At 44.0% G+C, this 25,404-nt stretch overlaps 1 protein-coding gene across 2 annotated transcripts in view; it reads left to right on the top strand.

Annotated features, from left to right (window-relative positions):
- Positions 1–4,421: 4,421 nt before the first annotated feature.
- Positions 4,422–25,404, top strand: part of AP1B1 (adaptor related protein complex 1 subunit beta 1) — a 50,911-nt gene continuing 29,928 nt past the window's right edge. Inside the window, exons 1-2 of one of the 2 annotated variants that reach the window (XM_080940432.1) lie at positions 4,422–4,558; positions 24,369–24,431. In XM_080940432.1, the coding sequence (XP_080796558.1) occupies positions 24,395–24,431 (37 nt within the window). In that variant the 5' untranslated portion in view covers positions 4,422–4,558; positions 24,369–24,394. Of the gene's footprint in view, positions 4,611–24,368; positions 24,432–25,404 lie in introns of both variants that reach the window. The other variant, XM_080940433.1, reaches the window with a different exon arrangement.

Consider the following 25,404-nt stretch of genomic DNA (forward strand, 5'->3'; position numbering starts at 1 on the left):
GCAGGCATTGCACACAGACACTGAGACTTTATCTCTGTTAGGAATCTTTCAAGGAGACTTAGTCATCCGATTCTCTAAGTCTGAGGACAGATCTCCCATACCTAGGGACCTGGGTAGACATATTCTCCCTCTTTCTCCCTCTTCCTCTCCCTTTCCCTCTCTCTCCCTCCCTTCTCCCCCTCTCCTCTCTCTTTTTCTGTCTCTCTCTCTGTCAGTCTCTTTCTGTTTTTATCTGTCTGTCTGTCTCTCTCACTGGAGATTGAAATTGGGCTTTGAGCATGCTAAACTATATTTACAGATCTAGTCTGGGCCTTTTCAATTGTGGACTAGAAACTGGTCCAGCCTAGGGACTGAAGCAAGCAGAGGCCCTGAGAGGCAGCCTGTGGCAGTAGAGTCTGAAGAGCTGAGCCGATTTTGCTCCTGTAAACACCAGCAATGGTGTAGTGGAAGGAGGGAGCCCTGGAGGCCTCCAGGACCCCTGCTCGGCCAGCTGCACCCCACAAGGTGAGGGTGAGGAGGGTGTAAAGCTCCCATCTTCTGGGGGCTGCGAGCTGGTGGTGTCAATGAGGTCCTGAACATAGACACTTTGTGGCAATGTTTAGGGATTTAAAGGATTAAAAGCAACAAGGAGCTGTAAGCAGAGACTGGGATGGCCGATTCATAGCCATATAGGAAGAAAAGGCTAGAAACTTGAACTAGAAGGCAAGGCCTGTGTTGAGATTATGTTTACAGAGAAGGATGGCCGCTGATGGCACTTGTGGACCCTCTAGTGGACACAGAAGTGAAGAACATTATTTAATTTGTCCAAATTAAGTCTATCTTGCTTTCTATAGGAATTGGTGGTACCAGGACCCAAATCCCTGAAAGTACAAGGTCCTGATACTGAAATATGATATTTCCATAGTGCCGACATGTATCCTTCTGTATCCTTTAAGATGTTGCCCAATGACTTATATAATATGTAACACAGGGTAGATACTGTATAAAGAGTCATTATACTGAGGGCTGAGGATATGGTTCAGTTAGAGTGCAGAACTTTGCCTCATCTGGTCTACCTGGAGCTCGCTCATGAAGGCCCTGATATACAGCAGGGATTTACAAATCTGGAAGACTGAAATGTCTAGCTAATTCTCTTCTGCAGGTCTTCCCTTGCAAGTCTTCCTGCCTCTGTAGTGTGTTCCTTGGAGTTCCCTTTCTAGCCATCTCAGCCTGTAAAGAAACCACATTCACTTAATTCAGAAGATGTAGCAAAAAAAAAAAAAAAAAAAAAAAAAAGGCAACTGGAGGCCAATCCTTAGGAGACAGGCCTGTGACTTCTGTTTCCTTGGAGATTTTTATTTTGAGACAAAGTTTCCTTATGTAGCTCAGGCTGGCTTGTAGCTGATGATCTTCTGCCTCCCAAGTGCTGGGGTTACAGGTGTGCCCACCACACCCACATTCCTGGGGTCTTTTTCTACTATTTAGTCACGTCAAACATGAACTCTCTCCATCAGAATGATTTTAGGGCTTTTAAACTTGTCATTGATTAATTCTTTTCATTTCACATTCCCAATTAAATTTTGTTTTCCCTATGATTGACAACTACCAAATTTCTCATTAGAAATGTTTCCTCCAGACAATTAAACAGGCAGCATGATATGTTCATATACAGTTATTCTAGATGTGTAGAAGAAGAAATACCTCTAGAGGACACAGCAGGAGGCTGGAGAGATGGCTCAGCAGTTAAGAGCACTGACTGCTCTTCTAAAGGTCCTGAGTTCAAATCCCAGCAACCACATGGTGGCTCACAACCATCTGTAATGGGATCTGATGACCTCTTCTGGTGTGTCTGAAGACAGCTACAGTCTACCCACACACATGAAATAAATAAATAAACCTTAAAAAAAAAAACACACACACACAGCAGGAGAGTAGCCATCTGCATGCCAAAGGAAGTTTCCGGAAGAAACCACCTAAGTTTTGACTTTAGATTTCTAGTCAGAACTGTAAGAAAATAAATTTCTGTTACTGCAGCAAAAAGTTTTTTTTCCCTTTTTAGTTAAAAAAGGAAGGATTTAAAAATGGAACAAAGTCTGTGAACTGAGGCAAAGGTTATTTGATTTTGAAAGCAGCATAAAGAGACGGAATAAAGGCAGAACAAGACCAGAATCTCACCGTAGTAGGTGAGACTATGTTTTTCAGCACACAACAGTGCTGGGGGGAGGGTTCTCTCAGGAATGGGGGGTCTAGCTGGGGGGAAGCTGACTAAGATCCTTTGTAAGGAGCAGGGGGGCAGACGTGTACTGAGGAAGTTGAAGCAGTTGTGGGGACTATTGCAGCTTTGTGGTTTCTCTTTCCTGGAATTGTCTGCTTTAAGCAAGACAGATAATCTAGGAAAATAGGCTGTCTCTTCAACATTCTTCTCCGGACTGAGCAAGGTCAGCCGTAATCTCATACAAATCCTGTTTTTAAGACCAAGGCACTCTACAAAGATATTTTACCAATGACAGTTTCCGAGTGTTAATATTAGCCTCTCTCTCTCTCTCTCTCTCTCTCTCTCTCTCTGTGTGTGTGTGTGTGTGTGTGTGTGTGTGTGTGTGTAGTGTCATCATTGAGGAAAGCTGGGTGAATGTACATAGTATTCTTTTTGTTGTTGTTGTTTGTTTGTTTTTTTAAGATTTATTTGTTTTATGTATATGGATACACTGAGCTATCTTCAGACACACCAGAAGAGGGCATCAGATCCCATTACAGATGGTTGTGAGCCACCATGTGGTTGCTGGGATTTGAACTCAGGAACTCTGGAAGAGCAGCCAGTGCTCTGAACCACTGAGTTATCATCTCTCCAGCTGTTTGTTTGTTTTTGAGACAAGGTCTCACTATTGTAACTTTGGAAAATTTCTCTGCAGACCAGGTTGGCTTTGAACACACAGAAATCTATCTGACTCTGCTTCCCAAGTGCTGGGATTACAGGCATGCACCACCAAGCCTGGCTTTTTTTTTCAGATTTATTTATTTGTTTGTTTGTTTGGCTTTTTTGACTGTCTTAAAACTCTCTCTGTAGGCCAGGCTGGCCTCAAACTTTGAGATCCACCTGGGATGAAAGGGGTATACCACCACCACCTGGCAAGATTTATTTATTTTATGTTCATTTGTACATGTACCATGTGCATGCATGGTCAGAAGAGGGTTTTAGATCCTGTGGGACTGGAATTACAGATGGCTGTGAGCTGTCTGCCATGTGGGTGCTGGGAATCGAACCCAGTTATCTGGAAGAGCAGCCAGCGAGTGCTCTTAACTGCTGAGCCATCTCTTCAGCCCAACATATGGGATTCTATTTAATCTATTTTTAACCATTTGCTGTAACTCTGCAGTCATTACAAAACTTTAAAGAATGTAAAAACAGCTGGGTGTGGTTGTACTCACCTTTAAACCCAACACTGCGAGAGACAGAGGGGGCAAGTTTTTGCTTGGTTTTCAGTTTTCTAGGCCAGCCAAGGTGTCAGCGACGCAGTTGTTGGAGAGCTTACATATGATGCACAAAGCTAGGTCCCCAGTGATATACACCAGGCATGGCAGTGCATTACTATGATCTCAACACTGGGACTAGCTTCCGTTACATAGCAAGATCTCGTCTCAAAAACAATAAGGAGCACACAAATAATATATGAAGTCAGACACCTAGGACGATAACCGAGTGTTAAGAAGTGATTTTCTCAGGAGCCTACCTACATGAGGTTGTTTGGTCTTTTTTCTTACTAACATATTTCTTTTTCTCTGCAATGCAAATATTATTAGCTTAATTTAAAAAATGTTAAAATAGAGGCTTTATAATGTCTTAAAGGGGATGAATACAAGTTACCCATTAGAATGAGAAAATCAATAGGACCAAAGTAAGGAATGAAATGGGTGTATCAGTTGAGGTCCTGGTCAAAGGGACAAGTTATACGCCTTAGCTCACTGTGAGTTACCCCTTGGATGAAAAGTCTTGGATGTAGCTTATGTTTTCCTTATAGAACAATGAATTTTCCAAGGATAGCAGAAAAAGTCTAGCTTTAGCCTAGCAGAAAGGCACAGTTTGGCGACTGATAAGATTTATAGCTCCGGTTTTGACTTTTCCCTATACCAAGCCAACAATGTTGGCCTCAGTTTCCCCATCTGTAACTCAGAGATAGACTTTAAAGTCCTGCAAGACCCTTTGGACTCTCTGGTGCCCCGAGGGAGCCTGGCCAGGGATTCTGAGCAAGGACATCCTAGATTGCTTTAGCTGCTTGGCCTCCCAGGCCCTCAATCCTCACAAAGGCCGGCGCTGCTAAGGCCCCGCCCTTCCCACACAGGCCCCGCCCAACACGTCCCCAGCCCCTCCCTCTGGGTTGCACCCTTGACCCCGCCCTCGGAGTGTGCGTCCACCGGAAGTTCCGCGCGCGGGCTGCTCACTTCCGCTCGGCAGGTGACAGCCGTGGGGCTTGGAGCGGCCGGCTGCTACGACGCACCGGCGGAGAAGGAGGTGGAGGCTGCTGCGGACATTTTGCTGCTGAAGCGAGCCGAGCCGCGGCACGCAGAGCCGTTTGGATTTGTGGTGAGGAAAAAGGAAGCCCAACGAGACAGGAGAAAAACTGAAGGGGTCCGAGGTGAGGGGTCTGCGAGGTCAGAGGTCACGGAGAGGACGCTACGCTGAAGGGGTGCGAGCCGCGAGTGGGAGAAAGTGAAAGGGCTGCGTGCTCATTCATTCACGACGGCTTGGCGGCCCGGCACAACCCGTCCTTTCAGGTCCGCAGTCCGGTTTGGAGAGGACGGTTGGAGAGACTCCTGGACTTAGGCCTCTCCTACGCTCTGCTTTTCCCTTCCCACACCTTGGCTAACCTGAGGCTTCCTCTTTCAGGGCTTATCTTTTGGCCACTGCCCCCAAAATAAAAATCTAGAAATGGCCTTATGCCGCCTGCCCCTCGTCCTTTGGATCCTCAGGGACACGTTGATGGAATGGGGACACTTGTACTAGGGCTAACAAGAATGTCTGTCACTGTTTATCCAGCCCTTACTGACTTCGAAGCTCTGTGCTGTGCTAAGCATTTTTGTGTACTGAGCTCACAGAAGCCCCTGTAAGGTAGCTACTATCGCCTTACTCTCTTTACTCACGAGGACACAGAGGCACGGGAGGTTAAGTCACACATGGAAGGTCATTCGAGTAGTAGAAGCAAAACCAGACTTCCTTTGCAGGTCTCCAGGGACCATCAAAGCGCGGGGACAAAGGCACCTGGAACTGGCTTGGGGTCTAGGAGTGATTTGATATATTGTCGCCATTATATTGTTTGGATTGGTGTCAGGATGCAGCCTTCTTGCCTCTTGTCTGATCTAATGTTCATGAGGAGCATTTGATTCACTTTCATCAGGAGGCTGTTCTGTGGCAGGTTGTTGCTGTTAGGGAAAGAGTCTGAAGGTTTTCCTTACTATCGGAAACTATAAGACAGCAAATAGGCTATTCTTAAAACCAATTCCAGACATAACATTCATCTCATTTGCACGTTATTTCTTTTGTAATAAAGAGGGAAACAACAGGACCCCTTAGGGGATCTTTTGGTCCTAGCTAGGTTTTAGAGGAACAGACCCAAAGGACGGGTCTTTGACCTGTCATGGTGCCTGACTTGGTGGCTGGAGGGTGAGGTTCTCTTCCTTCGTAGACATTTTCTTGCTCGTTTTGCCTTAGTTTCCCTGACATCAACACAAAAGAGACTTACTATCTTCCTCCTTCCTCTTGAGTGCAGTGAACTGTAATGAGCCTGTGAAGATTTCCTTGTGCTTTTGAGAAAAGTAGTTAAATAAAAATGGTACATTAATTGCCTTTTTTTAAAAAAAGCCAGTTTCACTATGGCTCTGTCTGGCCAGGATCTATTTGTGTCTTGAATTCATAGCAGTACACTCACCTCTGTCTCCCAAGTTCTAGGACTAATTACAGAGCTGAACCACCACACCCAGTTCTCTCTCTGTTTGTCTGTCTGTCATGAGCTCAGTTCCATTGAATTCACAGAAACTTAATAGTGTCACCTTATCCCTATTCTACCAAGGGATAACTGAAGATAAAGCAACTTGTAGGAACATTAACAGAGCCCTGGCACTCTGTCCTGAATCCAGCTTACCATACTCCTTTGCCTTTGACAGTTCCTGTCAAGAGGGCTTTGCTAGTCCCAGAGAATCAGATCTCCAGTGTCTCTGTCATCTGATGAATCTGGGTTGACTGGAAGCTTCACACCGGGTATTTTGAAGGGCTCAGAGGTCCAGTGGAATGAGCACTCTGACTCCCTGCCAGTCAGTTCCTGGCTCTGGCCCCAGGTCAGCAGCTTCCTAGTTGTGTGACCTGGATAACTCCCATCAACTGGGTTTCTATCCTAATTAGATATGTAGATAAAGTGGTAGAGCACTTCCCCAGTGTTTGCAAGGCTGGTTTCTATTTCTAGCTCCAAGAAAAAGAAGGGTTTTGGGGAGATGTGGTAGTCCATGCCTGGAACCCCAGCCAGTACTCATGAAGCTGAGGTGGGAAGAGGCCTACATGATCTACATGGTAAGTTCCAGCCATGGCTACATAAAAACGATCTTGTTTCAGAATAATCATAAGAAAACACTGTTGAGCCACCTCCAGTGTCTGTAGATATTGGGTGAGGATGTCTTGCAGGTCATATTACTACTGACCCTAAGCCATGGTACCTGTTGGGGCCCGCGTCTGAGGAAGGCTGTCTGCCCTGAGGTTCCCACTCTTCCCACTTCTCTTACTAAAAGTATTTGAGAACAGTTTATTGTGGGTCCAACTAGGGGTAGGTTTGGACTTTCATCTTCTGCATGTCTGACTGCTCACTTCCCCCCAAACCCTCGCCCTGGCACCAAAGCCTGCAGTGCTGACAGGAAGCGGGCATGGTTTGCTTAGGCTTTATACTTTGGTGTGCTTCAGATAGTTGAAGGGTACTTGTTCTTGAAGGCATTCCTGTTTTCAACAGGTCTTTCTTCCTAAGATATGCTGCTGGGATTTTCTTAACTAGAAGAGATTTATTTGCTTGCTTTTTCCTTCCTTTCTTTATTTTTTCTTTCTTCCTTTTGTTTCTTTCTCTCCTGATTTTTATCACTCTGCATAGAGAGGAATAAAATATGCTAGGGAGAAAATAGGAGCAATTAAAAATATATATACCACTTCTCTAGACTTGGTGGCACATGATTTTAATTTAATTTAATCCCAGCACTTAGGAGGCTGAAACAAGCAGATCTGTGAGCTTGAAGCCAGCTTAGTCTGCAAACAGAGTGAGTTCCAGGACAGTCAGGGCTGCACAGAGAAACCCTGTCCTGAAAACCAAAACCAAAAAATTTTTTTCTTTAATCCTCGTTGTAAGTCTGTCAGTGGTTCTTCCTTTCCCTCAGCGGGCACTAACCTTTTGGCATAGCATCCAAGCTCTTTCAGGCTCTGACTTCTACCTAGCTCTCTATCTCAGCTCCCCACTCTACACTTTGACCCTCCTTCTGGTCACACTCACGCTGCAAACTGCAAGCTGCACCTGTGCTTTGTCTCCGCTCTGTGCTCTCCGTCTGCACAGCCCTCTCGTGCTGCTCTTTCCTGGGCTCCTTTGCTGGACTGCTGCCTAGAGCTTGTCATTTGCTCTTCATCCCCGTCTTGCAGAGGTCTGAGCTGGCTGCCCCTCTAGTGTCCTGTGGCAGTGATCACAGGGGATGTAACTGTTTGCTCACTTTGATGCCTTCTCAGTAAAGATCTCTTAGTTCTTTGCAAGCACTTATCTGAACTGTGTGTGTCTCCAGCATCTAGTCAGGTACATGGCACATAAGCAATGTTTGATAAGTGTCTGGGGAAAGAGGAAATGAACGAATATCCCATTGCATTGTGAGGGTTCCGGGTGATGTTCTGTGCATCCTCACCAGGAAAGTAGACCACCCCTCACCTATATTCCCAGTCCTCAAAAACCGTTTTTCAAAAAGTTATTTTATGTGTATGGCTGCCTACATATATGTATGTGCAGCATGTGTGAGCTTAGTGCATGTGTGTATGTGTGTGTGTGCAGCATGTGTGAGTTTGGTGCCCATGGAGACCAGAGTAGACCAACAAGTCCCCTGGGACTAGAGTTACAAATTGCTAACTGCTTTTTGGTCTTAAGCTCTTTGAGATGGAGAGACAGGTTTTGTGTAGCTAGCTGTTGGGTCTGCTTCCATCTTCATTCTTTATGAGAACAGTTGGAAGTGCTTGATGTTGTGATTCTGACAACAGAAACTTCCTAAGTCTCACATTCATTCATTCATTCATTCATTCATTCATTCAGTGTTTATGAGACCCACTAGAGTATGGCCACTGTGATGTACCAGTAGGTAAACAAGCCAAATCTAGTTTCTGCCATAGTGTTGCTTTCTCTTGGGGGAGAGACAAAGCAGAAACAGAAAACAAATACCATGATTACAAAACTAATAATGAGGAAAACAAGCCATAGCAGTCAGGCCTGTTAAAATGGAAAAAAATGAACACCTAAGCATCTTTTTTTTAAAAGATTTATTTATTATATATAAGTACGCTCTGGCTGTCTTCAGACACACCAGAAGAGGGCATCAGATCTCATTACAGATGGGTGTGAACCACCATGTGGTTGCTGGGATTTGAACTTAGGACCTCTGGAAGAACAGTCAGTGTTCTTAACCACTGAGCCATCTCTCCAGCCCCAGACACCTAATGTCTTATGGTGCACATGTGTACCTGTGTCAGGATTCCACTACAGCAGGGTAAGGTCTGCACTCTCAGTGATGGCAAGCTGTTCTTCTGACACTCAGTGCTCAGTCCCCATTGCCCATCCACCACTCCTCAGACACACCAGGCACGCTCCCACTTCTGCTCTGTTACTGAGCCCCATACCTAGCCCCAGCTATTTCTTTGGTCTGGCTGATGTTTCCTTCACTTCAAGGAGGCCTTCTGTGGCTACTAGTTAAATTTCAATTTCCTTTCCTCCTGCTCCATGCTTGATAGCCTACTTTTTCTCTTTCTTTCTTTCTTTCTTTCTTTCTTTCTTTCTTTCTTTCTTTTCTTTTCTTTTTCTTTCTTTTTCTCTCTTCTTTCTTACTTTTTTTTTCCAGCTCTGTCTTTTGTTGTTTTTGTTTTAATCTTAATCTTGCTTGTCTTCAAAGATTTACCTTTCCTTCAGTGCACATAAACAGCTTCCAGGTCATGGTAGATGCTCGGTGAATTTGTGCAGATGTATAGAAATACTGGAGAATAGCATATAAATATCTTCTTAAGTAGTAGATGCAGGGAATATGTCTTTAAAGTGATGTCATCTAAGCTGAGATTGGAAGGATAAATTAGAGCAGCCATACTAGGGCAGGAGAGGATGATCCTGGTAGGATCAGCAAGTACAGAGACACTGAGGGTCTGATGGTCTGAGATCCTTGAGGGCATGGTGGTGCTGTCACTGCAGCTCATGGCACAGGTCCCCACATCTTATGATATGTTTACGCTGAGCCTGTGGGAGTGAGCAGGTTATGGCCTGCCTCACTGAAGAAAAGGGCCTGAACACGTTGCTCTTCCATTTTATTATTGTCTTAGTTACTTTTCTATTACTGTGAAGAAACATCATGACCAAGGCAATTTATGAAAGAAAGCATTTAATTTAGGGATTTAGCGTTCCAAAGGGTTTGAGTCCTGACCATCATAGTGGGGAGCATGGCAGAAGGCAGGCATGGGGCTTGAACAGTAGCTGAGAGCTCACATTTGATCCTCAAGCATGAGGGAGAGAGAGAGAGAGAGAGAGAGAGAGAGAGAGAGAGAGAGAGAGAATACTAATTGGAAATGGTGTGTGCTTTTGAAACCTCAAACCCCTCTAACAAGACCATGTCTCCTAATAATCCTTTCCAAGCAGTTCTACCAACTGGGGACCAAGCATTCAAACATCTAAGCCTATACACTCAAACTACCACAAGTATGTATTTTTTTAAAGATTTGTTTATCTATTTTATGTATTTGAGTACACTGTCACCGTCTTCAGTCTTCAGACACAACAAGAGAGGGCATCGGATCCCATTACAGATGGTTGTGAGCCACCATGTGGTTGCTGGGAATTGAACTCAGGATCTCTGGGAGAGCAGTGAGTGCTCTTAACCACTGAGCCATCTCTCTAGCCCCCACAAATATGTATTTTTAATGAATTAATTTTTTTGTGGTTCTGAGGATGGATGGAGCCTCTCTGATCATTTGATGTTTAACCTTCTACTTACTGGCTGTGAAATGAACTTGGTGGTCTGGCATTTTCCATTTCACATTACTCAACAGTCGTTTGAGACTAGTTTATAAAACTTGAAATTTCCCCAAGAGTTGAGGATTAGTTATCAATGTGTGCTGAGCACCTGTTTGCTTGACATTCAGGTAAGTGGTAGGAATAGAGTAGTGAGCTGATCTAAGTCCTAGCTCTCATGCAATCTGCATTGTGAAGGAAAATAGACATATAAGTACTGTTTATAATATGTAATACTTTAAAGGAAAAAATAGGGAAGAAGGTTAGACAGTGCTGGGAATTGAAGAGGTGTACTGCGTAAGATAAAGTGGTCAGCTAGGCATAATAGTACAAACCTATAATCCTACCACTTGGAAGGCTGAGCCAGAAAGATCATGAATTCAAAGCTATCCTGGGCTACTAGTGAGTTCCAGGCCAGCCTGAGCTAAATAATAAGACCTTGTCTAAAAACAGTCAGGGGAAGACGTGTGGTGATTCATACCTTTGAGAGCTCCAAGTACTTGGGAGGCAGAACTCTGTGAGTTCAAAGCCAGCCTGGTTTACTAGCAAGTTCTACTCCAGCCAAGGCAATGTTTTGAGACCCTGACTAAAAATAATAATAAAAGAACTAATGTAGGGCTGACAAGATAGTTCAATGGATAAAGGCACTTGCCACCATATCTGATGATCTGAATTTGGTTCTGCTGGTACTCCATATGGTAGAAGGAGAGAACCAATTTCTGATTTCTCCAAGATACCCCCTGATCTACATATGTGTACTCTATGTGTGTATGTGTATGTGAGAGGGAAAGAAGGTGGGAGGGGGGGGAACAGCAAGAGCTACAAAATCAAGTGGTCAGAGAAAGCCTTAAGAAGGTAACATCTGGGCATGGAGTCTCAGCACTTGGGAGGCAGAAGCCTCTGAGTTTAAGGCCATCCTGGTCTATATAGCAAGCTCCAGAATAGCCAGGACTACATAAAGAGACCTTGTCTTTCTTTATAAAAAAGGTGACATCTGAGCCAACACTCAAAACGAATAAGATCCAAGACATGAAGCTATTCCGAGAAAAAGTCTTCCTAGCAAAGTAGACAGGTTGTCCAAAGGCTCTGGATTTATAGAATCATGCCTATCCTACTTATAGATTAGAAAAGAAGCCTGGTTGAAGAGGTGGCTCAATGGTTAAGATTACTTGGTCTTGCAGAGGACCTAGGTTCAATTCCCAGATATGGGGTATGGGGGCAGATATGATGAGGGTAAATATAACTTTTATTCCCCAGATATAATTGTTGTTTTGGAGGATTACTCATAAATAAGCTCACCCTTTCTAGCCCTTTTTGAACACTGGCTGGCTAGTTCATCTTAACTGTTGTGACTCAAACTCCTCTCCAATCTGACTGATTCACTCTGGCTTTTCTTCTCACTGAATTGCTCTACTTGGCCTCAAACTAGCTCTAGCAATTTGTTCAACTCTTCTAGCTCCTTCTTATTCTTTGACTTCAACTGCTTCTGCCTACTTACACTGAACTGCAGGAACTCATAAAGAAACTCAACTTCACTGTGCCACACTCACTGCACTGACTCCCAGCTGCTCTACTCCTGGGGGTTGGGCGTATCCTATCTCTGACTCATTCTGTCAAATCTTTCTCTGTTTCATCACTTTGTCTGCCTCTCAATTAGACATCACTTTCAAACATGGCTGCTTCCTTCTACAAACTGACCTTATCTTCATTGTTTGGGATTATCTGTATTCCAGCCAGATCACACAGACCTAGAAGCTCTTTGGATACAATCTCTTGCTAGAACAGCCATATCAAATTCCTCTACAGTCAAGAAACTGGGGTTTTAGTCTGGGAACTTGTTACAGATAGTGTTGGTAGAAAGTGGATGATGAAATTGTAGGGAATGCAATATGGAGAGGAAAGGCTGCCAGAGGTTAGTTTTGATTTTGTGCGTTTTGAGCCCTTGCTAGTTATAGAGACCTACAAATAAAGGTTAGGAGGTTTGGCTAATTGAACTGGGAGTTGAAGTTAGGGTTGGGATGAGAGGTATTAAGTATGAGTTGTCAGAGTGTGGATGAGGTCTCCAGAGGGAAATAATGTAGATGGAGAAGGGGAGAGGATTGGGCATGAGCCCCTCAGGAGAGACAAGGCCAAGGAAAGGAGAAGGCATGGCCAGTAGGGTCGGAGGAGAAAGCAGAGTGAGAAAGCTAGGGAAGAAAGCATGCTAGGGAAGAAAATGTCTAGGAGGTGGCATTGCTGGGCAGTGGCAGATACCACTTGATATTTGACAAGACTTGTGTCTTCTGCTGGCAGAGTCCACCACACTAGCCTCCAAGGCCATCCCTGAGCCTTTACTTCCTTCTCTAACCTCATTTGTTCTCTTCTCCCAAGGCTTTGTTTTGTGATATGGTCTTGCTATGTAGCCCAGCCCAGGCCTCAAGCTCCATTCCTCTTGGCTCTACTTTCTAAGTGCATGTGTCACCATATTTGGCTCAGTGGTGGCTTTGTATATATTAAAGAAAGCAATTGCCCTTGTCACTGACTCCTTAATCCATGGGCTTCTTCGGGCTTGAACATGGTGTTCTCTTCTTGGTGTCCTGAAGTGGACTACCATGACAGTGGAATGAGGAGGAGTCTGCTTCTAGCAGCAATGGCAGCTCCACTGTTCTCAGGTCCCTTGTTACACTGGAGTGTGCTGAGTGAGCATTCTCCATGTCAGCCATCTTCCCTCTTAGAGACCTTCCCTGATGCTCCATCCATCTCACGGTTCCCCTCAGAGCTCTGGTCACAGTTTTCTAAAGGGCAGGATCACTCTCTTGTCCTCTGCAGTTTTTATCTTTGGCCTACTGAACACAACTTGCATGTGGGCATAATCCTAGGCCTGCAGTGGATGGCACTCCACGCTGTGCCTACTGAATGGATGGCCACAGTTCTCCAGAAAGTGTTCCCTTTGGTAGGAGAGCAGAGCTTGTAATAAGCCTTGTTCTGTGGTCTCTGGTTTCTATCTTCTTATTTTAATTAACATGAGTATTGTCCCAAAGAAGTCCTAATTATTTTGTTTTATTTTTTATTGTTAGTTTAGTTTTGTTTTCTGAAACACGGTCTCAATTTGTAGCTCTGTCTGTCCTGCAACTCACAGAGATCCACCTGCCTCTGCCTCTTGAGTGCTGGGCTTAAAGGTGTATGCCACCACCTGCCTGGCAGGAGTGTTTTGTTTTGTTTTAATCCAGAGGAATGTGGCTATGTTGGTAGATTACTGGGAAACTGACACCTGATTCTGGAATGAGGCTCTTGAGACTCACTGCTGATGAAGGACTTTGCCTGCATGTGGTACTTTTCTACCTTTAGGTTCTTTTCATTTTGAAACTTGTAATTACTATGAGCCTTTGATTAATCAGTTCTCATCCAAATCCCAAGAGACTCACAGCTTGGCAAGCTTATCCAGACAGGCCTTTACTAGCCATGTTACCAAACCTGATGTTCCGGCTGTTTCATTAGGTAGATGGGGCCTAAAGTTACCTGCTATTCAACATCTGAGGAATTCTGCTGGGATATGTGGCAGCCTATATCCTGTACTCTTTAGCTTGACATGTATGTACCAGAGCTTCATTCAGAGATGAGTTTTGCCTCCCTGAACTGAGTGGGGCTTGTGACCTCCTCATATCATAAGGCAGTGTTAGAGGGTGTTGGCGCCACAGTTTTCTAGCTGTGTGACTCCAAACAAATGCCTTAACTTCTCTTGGCCTCTGTTTTCCTTATCTGTAAGCCTGTGCTATTGTTAAAATCTTCACAGACATCTTGAAGATGGCATTTTTTGAAAAAAGATTTATTTGTTTATTTGTTTACTTATTTATTTATTATATAAGTACACTGTAGCTGTCTTTAGACACACCAGAAGAGGGCATCAGATCTCATTACGAATGGTTGTGAGCCACCATGTGGTTGCTGGGATTTGAACTCGGGACCTCTGAAAGAGCAGACAGTGCTCTTAACCACTGAGCCATCTCTCCAGCCTGAAGATGAAAATTTTAATTGATATACTTTTATTATATAGTGTGTGGAAGCCAGAGGACAACTTACAGGGCTTTTCTTTCTCTCCACCATGTGGGTCCTGGGAGTCAACTGAGTTCATCAGGCTTGGTGGCAAGCACCTTTACTAGCTGATTACCAGCCCCATGAGGACTAAACATAAAACTCTGTGGTGTGGTGTCTGGCCCACAGTGTATGTCTGTTTGTCACCGACTTGTTCTGCATTTCATGCCAAGCCTGAAGAACATGGAACATTTTCTCATAGTTGCTGAGCTGACTTGAAAGAGCCTGTTTGAGTCTGGCAACCACATTGTCTCAGAGAGACAGTCTAAAGTAGTTTCTCCACTAATGACTCACCTTTTAGTGTTTGAGTTGACCTTACCTGATTCCCTGTCTTTAAAATGAATGTTAGTGCTCACCTGTGAGGTAGGTACCTTTTCCTTTTAAATAAACTTTTGGGCAAAGGGTGTCAGTAGCCCCTGGGGGGAATGTTTGCTTTGTAGGTATGACACTGGATTCAGTCACCATCACCACTAGAAACACCAGGTAAGATGAAAGACTGTCAGATGGGTAGAATTGCCTGGAATCCTACTCAGCCTTGGGAGAGGGTTACAGTTAGGCAGGGCCTAGCACAGTGGGGACATTGGTGAGATAAGCCAATCTCTGCCCCTGAGAAAACTGAAAGCCTAGCGTACTCAATGACCAAAGTGCAGCTCTTTTGTCTTAGGTGAGGGAGAAAGGGCAGCTACACTCTAGCCCTTCCATTGTGTTTGTTTCTGTGTGTGTGCTGGATGAATGGGTGGATACAGTCATGTGCTTGTAGAGGTCAGAGGTCAATGTGGAAGTATTGTTCCTCAGGTGTTAGCAATCTGGATCTTTGAAATAGCTTTTCACTAGCCTGGAACTCAGGATCCTTGTTCCTCAGCCTCCGAAGAGCTAGAATTTCAGGAATGGACCTCTGTGTTCCTTACACACACACACACACACACACACACACACATACAGCTGGTTTCTAAGCAGCTGTCATCAGGAAAGGATTGAACAGTTAAAGCTCCAACAGAGACCTTCAGAGGTCAGTTTTCCCTGCCTACATATCCTTACATTCAGAGATGGTTCTGGCACCTGAGTCAGACTTTAAATTGTTCTTATCTCTTTGTTTTGCTGATCAGCTCCCTCATTAGGTCACCAAGTGCCCTCAGTGTTTGATGCATGTACTTGCATGCCATCCTCAAAGCTTCTCAGTGCAGAGATTGGACAGCCTGAAAGGAAGAAAGTCCTACTGCTCGCTAGTCAGTGTCTGGCCTCCTCAGAGTGTTAGGGTTTTCCTTCCTCCTAAGGACTTAATAACTGAGCATGGTGGTATATACCTGTAATCCTGCCTGTCAGTTGAGGCAAAAGGATCCTGAGTTGGAGGCTAGCCCGACCTACTTAATGAGGTCCTATTTCTTAGTTACTTTTCTTTCTTTTTTCTTTTTTTTTAAGATTTATTTATTTATTTATTTTATGTCAATATACTGTAGCTGTTTTCAGACAGACCAGAAGAGAGCATCTGATCCCATTACAGATGGTTGTGAACCACCATGTGGTTGCTGGGAATTGAACTCAGGACCTCTGGAAGAGCAGTCAGTGCTCTTAACTGCTGAGCCATTTCTCCAGCCCCCTTAGTTATTTTTCTATTGATGTGAAGATAAACACTGTGACCAGAAGCAGCTTGGGGAAGGAAGGTTTTATTTCAGTTTACAACTCCACACCACAGTCCATTGTAAAGGAAGTTAGGGCAGAAACTGAAGCAAAAGCCACAGAGGGCGCTGCTTACTGGCTTATTACTCAGTCTGCTTTCTTCTACACCCTGGCCCACCTGCCCAGGGGTGGTACAACCCATAGTAAGGTGTCCTACAGACTTGTCTACAGGCAATCTGGGAGAAGCCATTTTCTCAAGCCTACCTCTTAGATATGTTTAGGTTCCAAAACAAAACATAGGACTTCCTGTCTCAGAAATTTGAACAGGGTCTGTGACAATGAAAAGGCACTTGCCACCAAGCCTCACAGACTAATTTCAGTTTCTAGAGTCCACATGGTGGAGGGAGAGAACCAGCTCCTGTAAGTTGTCCTCTTGTTGCATGCACATTCACCTGAATAGACAAATAAATGTAAAAAACCCTAAATAAATAGAAAAATGAATAAGGTTGACTGTCTCTGCCAGATTGCATGCTGAACTTTCCCGTCTTTTCTCTTAGAAAGATCTCATGCATTTATAGCAATCCCATTCTGCTTCCTTTTATTTGACACGAGAACATCCATTGGGGGAGTGGCAAACCAGAATGTTTGAAATGTGGGAGGAGTCTTTGAAAATGACTCATTTTCAAACTCTGCATTGAACTATAGGCTACCTGGGCCTGGAAACCAAGGGCTTAGTTGGATGAGTCAGGATCTGGCCCCCAGCCTTCCTTCTGTCATTCAGGTTCCACCTTCACCTGTTGTACATAATGGTGTACAACAATTGGAACTTCCTTTGACAATTGGAAAATGTGAGGCCAGAGTCAGATTTACCTTCAGAGCCACACAGCTATTTGTAGTAAAGCCAGACTTCTGGCAGCCATCTTGGCATTGGTTCAGTCTTGCTGTATCTGTTGAAGGTTAACTATAAAGCCTTCTGTTCTTGGTCTGTCTGGTGCTTGTCACAGAATTTGATTTGTTGTGAGTCCTTGGTTTTGTAGCTTCCTTGGGAACCTGCCTTTTCATTCATTGAGCCAGCCAACATTTGGTGAGCTCCTGGAATGTGCCAGGCACAGTGCCAGTCACTGGGTTGACAACGTTAAACAGAACAGATCTCAAATTAGAGGCATGAAGGAGAGAGAGGTTGGAGTTATGAGTGAGTCTAATGCCAGGAGGCCTGTGTCCCTCTGGCTACAGAGATAGGAAGCTGTGTGGGGCAGGAGAGTTAAAGCTGAGGCTGTAAACTGAACATGTTGATGGCTCCAGTGTTAGGGATACATGTACCAACCCATCTAAGCTGCTTTATGTTAGAACAGGTGATGTATGCACACAGCACAGAGTCTCCAAGTTATAGCAAAGGGTAAAAGAAGAGCCCATCTCACCCCATTCCGTAGTCATCCAGCCTCCGTTCTGGAACGATCCACTGATAACTGTTCTGTCCTTTTAAGGACAACTGAAAGATACTTGCATTTTATCACGATTCATTTAAAATAGCGACACTAGCATACTTTGTGTACTTTACATTTTGCTTCTCAGTCACTGTCTTGGATAGTTATGACAAAAGCCTGTTGTGCTGGAGAGATAACTTGGTGGTTAAGAGCATTGGCTGATCTTCAGAGGACTCAGCTCTCACTATGTGGTCCCAGCTACCTGTAACTCCAGTCCCAGGAGATCCCATGCCCTTCCCTGTCCCCTGAAGTCACCAGGCATATACAAGGTGCACACATTTATGCAGGCATACACATAAGACTTTTTAAAAAGCATGTTTGGCTGGGGGTAGTGGGACATTGTTTTAATCCCAGCACTAAGAAGGCAGAGGCAGGTAGAATTTATAGTTTGAAAGCTACGGCCAAACTAAGAGTTGTGAAAGACATGTTAGACTCTGTTGACCGCACACGAGGGTCCCTATTCTTACATTTGTACCAGCATGGAATCTTATCGGACTTTTGAGTCTTCATCAGTCCATAGTTGATCAAAATATAAAAAATAACAATTTTTGTGAGTTTAAAATTCATCTCTTTTTGTTATTATGTTTTTGGTCATTCAGGGAAACTGACTGTTTATAATTGGACCTTTAAGCTAGCTTTTATGCCACACGGAAAGGCCCTACCCCGGATTTTAATCCAGTCTACCTTTTCCGCTCTAACATTGACTCTTACTGGTTTTTGTTTTGTTTTTACTGTTTTGTTTTTTTCCCAACAGGGTTTCTCTGTATAGCCCTGCCTGTCTGGAGCTCCTGTAGGCCAGGCTGGCTGGGAAAGGTGTGGGCTACCATCACCTGGCTTTTCTTACTTTTTTTATTTTTTAATATAGTGTATTTATAGATGTCAGAGAACAACCTGCACAGGTCAGTCCTTTCCCTTTTGGGGTTCAGGATGGAAATAAGGCTGTCAAACTTGGTGACAAGTACGTTTATCTGATGAGCCGTCTTACTGACACCCAAAATAGTTGTCTTCTCTTTCCTTTCTTTTTTTCTTTACTTTTCTTTGTTTGTTTCTTTTTGTTTGTTTACGAAAGGGTCTTTGTAGCCCTGACCTGGGATTTGCTTTGTTGACCAGGCTGCCAAGCTGGCCTCAAACAAACAACAACAACAACAAAAATCCTCCTGCCTTTGCGTCCCAAATGCTGGGATTAAAGGTATGTGCAACCACACCCAACTTTGAAATTATTTCTAATGTTTGTGTGATTGACAGCTCTCAGCTGCCCAGTGTGCCAGGCCATGCATCAGGACACAGGAAATCTTCAGCACCTGCAGGGAGCTTCTGGCCCCACTATTGCCAGTGTCCCCTGATCTGACTGAAGCCACATAACATAGAGCTGCTTTCCTCCTCTACAGCTTCATCCACACGGCATCCTATGATCCTTCGTGAGCTTACATTGATTCTGTTTGGTTGATTGTATTGTTTTTTGTTTGGTGCTGAGGATCACACCCAGGGTTTCCACAAGGCACTTCCCTTACTCCTCGGCTCGTGTTTACATCTGGTTTACTCACTGACTTTTCAGTCTCATGCTGTCTCCCATTAGAAGAAATATGTGAGCTGCATAAATCAGTAGGTGGTGAGGTCCCCGTTTTAAAATGTGAAAACAAACTAGAGGACATCGTAATGGCTCAGGAGGTAAAGACACTGCTGCCAAGCTTGATAAAACCCAAGTTCTATCTGTGGGACCCACACAGTGGGAGGAGAGATAATTCTGCAAGTTGTCCTCTGACTTCCACACCCATTTTGGAACATAGGTGTACACACAGTAAGTGTAACTTACAGGAAAAAAGCAATGACATTAACTGACTTAGGGCAGTAGTCTAGTCTTTGCTTTAAAAAGTTAGTGTTGTGGGAGTTAGAGAGATGGCTCAGTAATTAAGAACATGTTGCTTTTGCAGAGGGCCTGGACTTGATACTTAGCTCCCGCAGGGTGGTTTATAACCATCCATAACTAGTTACAGGGATGCAGGGTGCCAGGCACACACATGTGCACACACATGCAGGCAAAACACTGATACACATAAAATAAAATTTAAAAATTTAAAATTACTCTTAGGCTGTAGAGATGATTCAGTGGGTAAAGTTCTTGCCTCACTAATATGAGAATCTGAGTTCAGATCCCTAGGATGTGATGTGGTATATGTGTCTGTAATCCCAACACTCAGACAGGACATTCCCTGAAAACTCATGGCCCATTGTGCCTTTGATATACCACGGGAAATGAGAGACTATGTCTCAAACAAGATATAAGGCAGGAATTGGTACTTACTGTAGCCCTTTGACCCCCATACATGTGCTGAGATATGAGTGTGCCTGCACTTACATACGAACACATACAGTTTTATTTTCAAATTGTTGTTAATAAGAACTGGGGAGATGGCTCAGCAGTTAAGAACATCTGTTGCTCTTGCAGGGAACCTGGGTTTAATTCCTAGCACCCACATGCTCGCTCACAACCATACATAACACCAGTTTCAAGGGGTCTTTTCAGGCATTAGGCACACATGTGGTACACACACATACATATATGCAGGCAAAACACTTATACACATAAAAGAAATAAATGTGAAAATGTAAAAGCAAAGTTATCATCAGTTGGGCATGGCAGCATACACCTTAAATCCCAGGACTCAGAAAGTAGAGGCAGTCCTACCAGTCCTGTCTCTCAGTGTTCAGTTCTTCAATCTACCTTTATATGGGTTCTGATGATCAAACTGAGGTTGCCTCTATCCACTGAGCCATCTTGCTGGCATAGCTAGTACTTTGATGGGTTGGATTTTTGAGGGGCATCTTCTTCCCTTTGGCTTAGTTCCCAGTTATCGACCCCCATCCCTATAGCCAGCTTGTCAGTGGTTCTAAGCAAGGGCTGCTTAGTTATTTTGCAGAACTTTATGGAAACTGCTGCTTTTCAGCTTTTATGTGTTTGGCTTACATCTTAGAAAGTGAGGTGAGTACCGTGGAGATGGCTTGACAGTTGCCACCAAGCCTGAAGGCCTGAACTCTGTTCCCAGAACCCACACGACAACCGATATCCCCTAACAATAAATAAATGTATAATGAGTTTTTAAGTGAAGCTAATAGGATTTGCTGTATTACTGGTCTGGCATCAAGAGTCTTGGGGTAGCATGCTTGAGGTGGGTTAATGGCAGTGGCTCTGGAAGGGCAAATCAGTTATTCCAGGAGTGCCCTCACCTCAAGGTATGTCTTAGCTTCTAAATGCTAAAATTGAGGAGATCTCAGCCCCAAATGCTGCCACTTTCCACCAGAGTGCTTTCTACTACCAAATTGCTGCCTTGTTTGTTTACTGGTGTGGCAAAGTCTTGCTGTGTAGTGCAGGCTAGCCTCAAACTCCTGGCAGTCCTCCCCTCGATTTCCTGAACTAACATTGTGGGTGTGAACTACCACACCCAATTTAACTACTTTTTTTGAAAATGTTCTGTCACTCACAAAGATAGAATCCAAACCTTTATACTTTTTCTTGCCTAAATTTGGCACTTAAACTTTTAAACGTGGTTCATGTACTTGATCAGATGCATCTGAGGACAGGGTCTTAGCACCTTTAGCCTTACATGAGAGGGATGTGCTGCAGGCCACAGCTGCTGGGGGATGCTTTCCCAGGCTTCTGCAAGTGAAAGTGCTTTAATGGCTGAACTGTTATTTTCCGTTCCTGCAGAGAGAATGCAAGATCTCTCCTGCGCTGACCTGGCGCTGGTATAAGGAAGCTCATTAAAGAGCAGACACAAGGGAGAACATCCTACAGCAGATCTTGGAGCCATGGGTGCTGGTTTTCACAGTGGAGTGAAGGTGTCTTTATTTTTAGCCTGGGCATTTGGGTAACTTTCCAAATCATTTTCCACTTTTTCCTGTATCCCTTTCCTTCTCTAATTTCTGGACATGATCAATTTCTTTGGAACACAATTTTGTATCATCTGTCTCACTGAGTCTTCTGTAGAGGATTCTGCAATATAGATACTGCAGAAATGAGCATATCAGGGTCAGCTCAAATTTGTGGGTAGTTGTTCTGAACTATGCTGGTTTGACAGGCTCACCCTGAACTTTTGTGCTCAGGTAGTCCTTAGCCTTCTAAGGAGCTGGAATAGAGATTATGCCATTTTCTTTTTTTCTGTTTATCATCTATCTACCTACCTACCTACAAAAAGAGAAGCCTTCCTGTCCTTTTGTTCTCCTGGTCTGGTACATGCAACATCAAATCTATCCCTGGCAGATAAATTTTTGTCCTGGGAATTAGGGCTTCTAGATGATAATGCTTTGCCTACAGAGGAGGGAGCTGATGGCCTCCACTGCAGAGGAAAAGTTGCCTAAAGTTGGATATCGGAGGTAGTTTTCTTGTTGGTTTTTCCCCCATTTTTATTTTTAGTAGTTTGTTTGCTTGTTGCTTTTAGTAGCAACAAATGATCTTATTATGTCCTGTGTTCCCATCCTTTCTCGGCCTCCCAAGCTAAGGTGTGCACCTCCATACCTAGCTATTTCCTTCTAGATTTAATGCTGGAGGGGCTTAGACATTACCTTCTGTGGCTCTCTGGGCTATAGCCTTAATCACTCTCTTGGACTTAGCAAGGAACCCGGGTGCTTTTGTTTTGTATCCTTTGAGCAGTTATGCTCTTGATTCTGACTTCTTAAACCATGTAGCTCTTTATGACACAGTAGAAAGTCCCTTACTTTTTCATCTCATTATTAGCATTCTAAAAAAAAAGTGGCTATGTGTGTTTGCAAAACAGCATGTAAGTAAATCACCAGCGTTACATAACTGAGCTGTCAGTAAACATGCGTCCCTGGGATCTCCAGTGGCCCCTATATGTTTTTTTGAAGAACTGTCAATTAAATGCTGGTCTTATGTAGAACCCTGAAGGTGGACCTTTCCAGTTGTGAGGCAAGCCTGTATGCCCCTCCCCTTATGGGTTGTTTCCCCCCTGGCTTATGCTGTGGGGACTAGCAAAGCGGAGGCTACAATGTAGCACTTGGATCCTTTCTGAAGCACATTTAAGGTATACATCCTTAGATCCAGCACCTCTTCTGCTGTTTCCCACAGCCCCAGTGCAAAAGAAAGGGCCTTCATTCTTTTTGAAATATGTGAAAGAAAAGTAGAATTGTCTTTTTTCTTTACACTGTTGTTAGTGAAGCCTCTCTGTTTTTTATTTTATCGCAGTGGCTTTCAACCTACCTAATGCTGCAGCCCTTTAATACAGTTCCTCCTGTTGTGTTGACTCCCAAGCATAAAATTTATTTTTGTTGCTACTTCATAACTAATTTTGCTACTGTTATGAATTGTACCATAAATATTTTTAGAGATAGAGTTTTAAGGGGTTCTCTCACTGAGCCAGAAGCTCCCTGATTCAGTTATACTGGCTGACTAATGGGTTCTTGTACTTCCACTTACAACCATGCATCCCTGCACATGAGAACTAGGGGGTTTGAACTCACGTCCTCACTTTATCGAAGGAACCATCTCCCCAGTTTTTAACTTCATTTTATAGAAAGTCTCAAGGCGGCTGTGTAACCTACTCAAGGTCACAGCTTGTAGGTGGCTGAGTGGGATCATAGTTCTACCTGAGCTCAAGACATATGCTCTCTTGAAGGAATTCTTCCCAATATGAGAAGGAGGACAGGACTCTGACTACATTTGCATGGCCAGTGCGTTTCCCTGCAGAGCCATCTTGCCTGAGTCCCTCTCACTTCCTCTTACTCTGCTCAAGAGAAACTGTTGAGTACAGAGAAGAGGCTCAGCAAATGCTTGTTAACATGACTGTGGGAGCTTCAGTGCTTTCTCTGACCTGACTTCTTTGCAGTACTAGTTCTGTGCTGGGTACTGCTTAAAAACCAAACCATACCAAACCTGACCTGACATCTGTATTCACAGTGTGCTGAACTCCAGCCTTCTAGTGATGATAGATGTTTAGAAACTTGATGGCACTTGTGGAAAGAAGACCCCCCCACTTGCTTCTCGAGGTTTATTTAGGGGTCTGGAGAGATGGCTCAGCAGTTAAGAGTACCAGCTGTTCTGGTACTGCTTCTGTCCTCTTCTGAAGGACCCAAGTTTGATTCTCAGCACACACATGGTGACTCACAACCATCTGCAATTCCAGTTCCAAGGGACCTGATATTCTCTTGCCTCCACAGGCACCAGGAACTTCTGTAGTACACAGATGTACATGCAGGCACAACACTGGTACGCATACATACAAATTTTGAATAGTTATATATTTATGTTATAGGATGTATGTGCAGTGTCCATGGAGGCCACAGAGTGTTTGGATCCCTGGAACCACAGGTGGTTGTGAGCTGCTATATGGGGGCTGGGAAGCAAATCTGAGGTCCTCTGCAAGAGCAGCCCATACTCTTCACTACAGAACTCTCTCCAGTCCCCTCCCTCACTTCTTAAACTTTGCGTTTCTCAGGGTCATGTGTATACCTGAGGTGAGGATGGCCCCTGAGCTTTGGTGAGCTGAGTTCACAGCTGAAGTTAGAGATTCTAAACACAGTGAACTCTACAGGGGGCGGGGCTATGACTGACTGACTGACTGACTGACAAGGGATTTGTATTTCTAATCTATGCTTTAGTCTGTAGTTATCTGTAACTGTCGGCTTGCTGATAATCATGAAGTTTTTCCCTGTAGTATAGTCATAGATAATGATACCGGAAAAATGATGACCTCAGGCTCCTGTTCTGAGTCAGATTCCTAGAAGGAAACTTGTGTCAAAAGATATGGACATTCAAAACACTGATAGCTTCTTCCAATTACCCGCCAAAATAAGGCCAACCACAATCCAACAGTTCATTTGCCTAGGAAGAGATAAACAGCTATTTTCCCCTACTTGTGTTCTGGATTCCTCTCATCCTCCCTGCACACACCCTGACTGAAATGGAATAGAGCACAGATCCACCCTGTTCTCTCTCTTGCAGAGTCTGGCCACAGATAAAGGACCAAAATGACTGACTCAAAATACTTCACAACAACCAAAAAAGGTACCGTATGTTTCACCACAGACCTATGCTACATCTCCCAGATCTTGGGGAGCACGGCAAGGGTGGGGGTCTGGAGGCACCATGGGAATTAAGGATGTAAGGACCTAAGTGTTCCTTTTAGAACTCAGGCAAGGACATTAACACCAAGCATGGGGGAAAGTCTTTGTCTTCTTTCCCATGGCTTAAAAACAGTTAAATATAGAAAGTACACAGCCTATCAGCAGCCCTGTTGTGAGAAGCCTGGTTCTTATCTCTGGGCATTATTCTTAATGTGGTAGCAACTGGTTTTATCCTGTTAGTCACTTAACATCCTCATAATCATTTCTGAGCAGATCTCATGACCCAGAATTAAGCCAGTTAAGTTGCTGCATTGCAGTTTACTAAGCTGAGTTAGTCTTTGAATAGTTTATTCCTTTTCTGCTTTTAAAGAAATAGTAGAAGTTGTTATGGCTGGCAAGTATGCTTTAACCTCTCTGTCCTGTTCTTCTTTAGCTGTCCTTCCTAGTGCCTACTGACAAGGGGGAAAGAATCTTAGTTTTCTTTTTTAAAAAACTGTATGTGTGTATATACATGCATATTTGTATGTTGTATGGATGTTTTGCCTGTATGTCTTTGCCGGATGCCAGTGGAAGCTGAAGAGGGTGTTGGATCCTCAGAGCAAGAGTCACAGAGTTGTGAACCACCATGTTGATACTAGGAGTCCAAGCCCAGTTGCTTCCTGCAGGAGAAAGATGTGTTCCTTCATAAATCTGAACCATAGGCTCTACAGATTTCTCCTGGCCCTGTTTAGCAGTTTCCTTAGTGAGACCTTGCTCAGGCTTTGCTAGGTCATCGTTTTTTTAGTCAACTGTTTACTTTCTTTTTGTGATTATGATTTTAAAAAACAAACAAAACCCCCCTTTTTTCTCATTAGGAATCTATTTAGAGCTTTCTCATCTCTTTTCCCACATAACAGCCCTACCTCACCCCACCC

The sequence above is a fragment of the Micromys minutus genome (assembly GCF_963924665.1).
Source record: "Micromys minutus genome assembly, chromosome: 1".
NCBI lineage: Eukaryota > Metazoa > Chordata > Mammalia > Rodentia > Muridae > Micromys > Micromys minutus.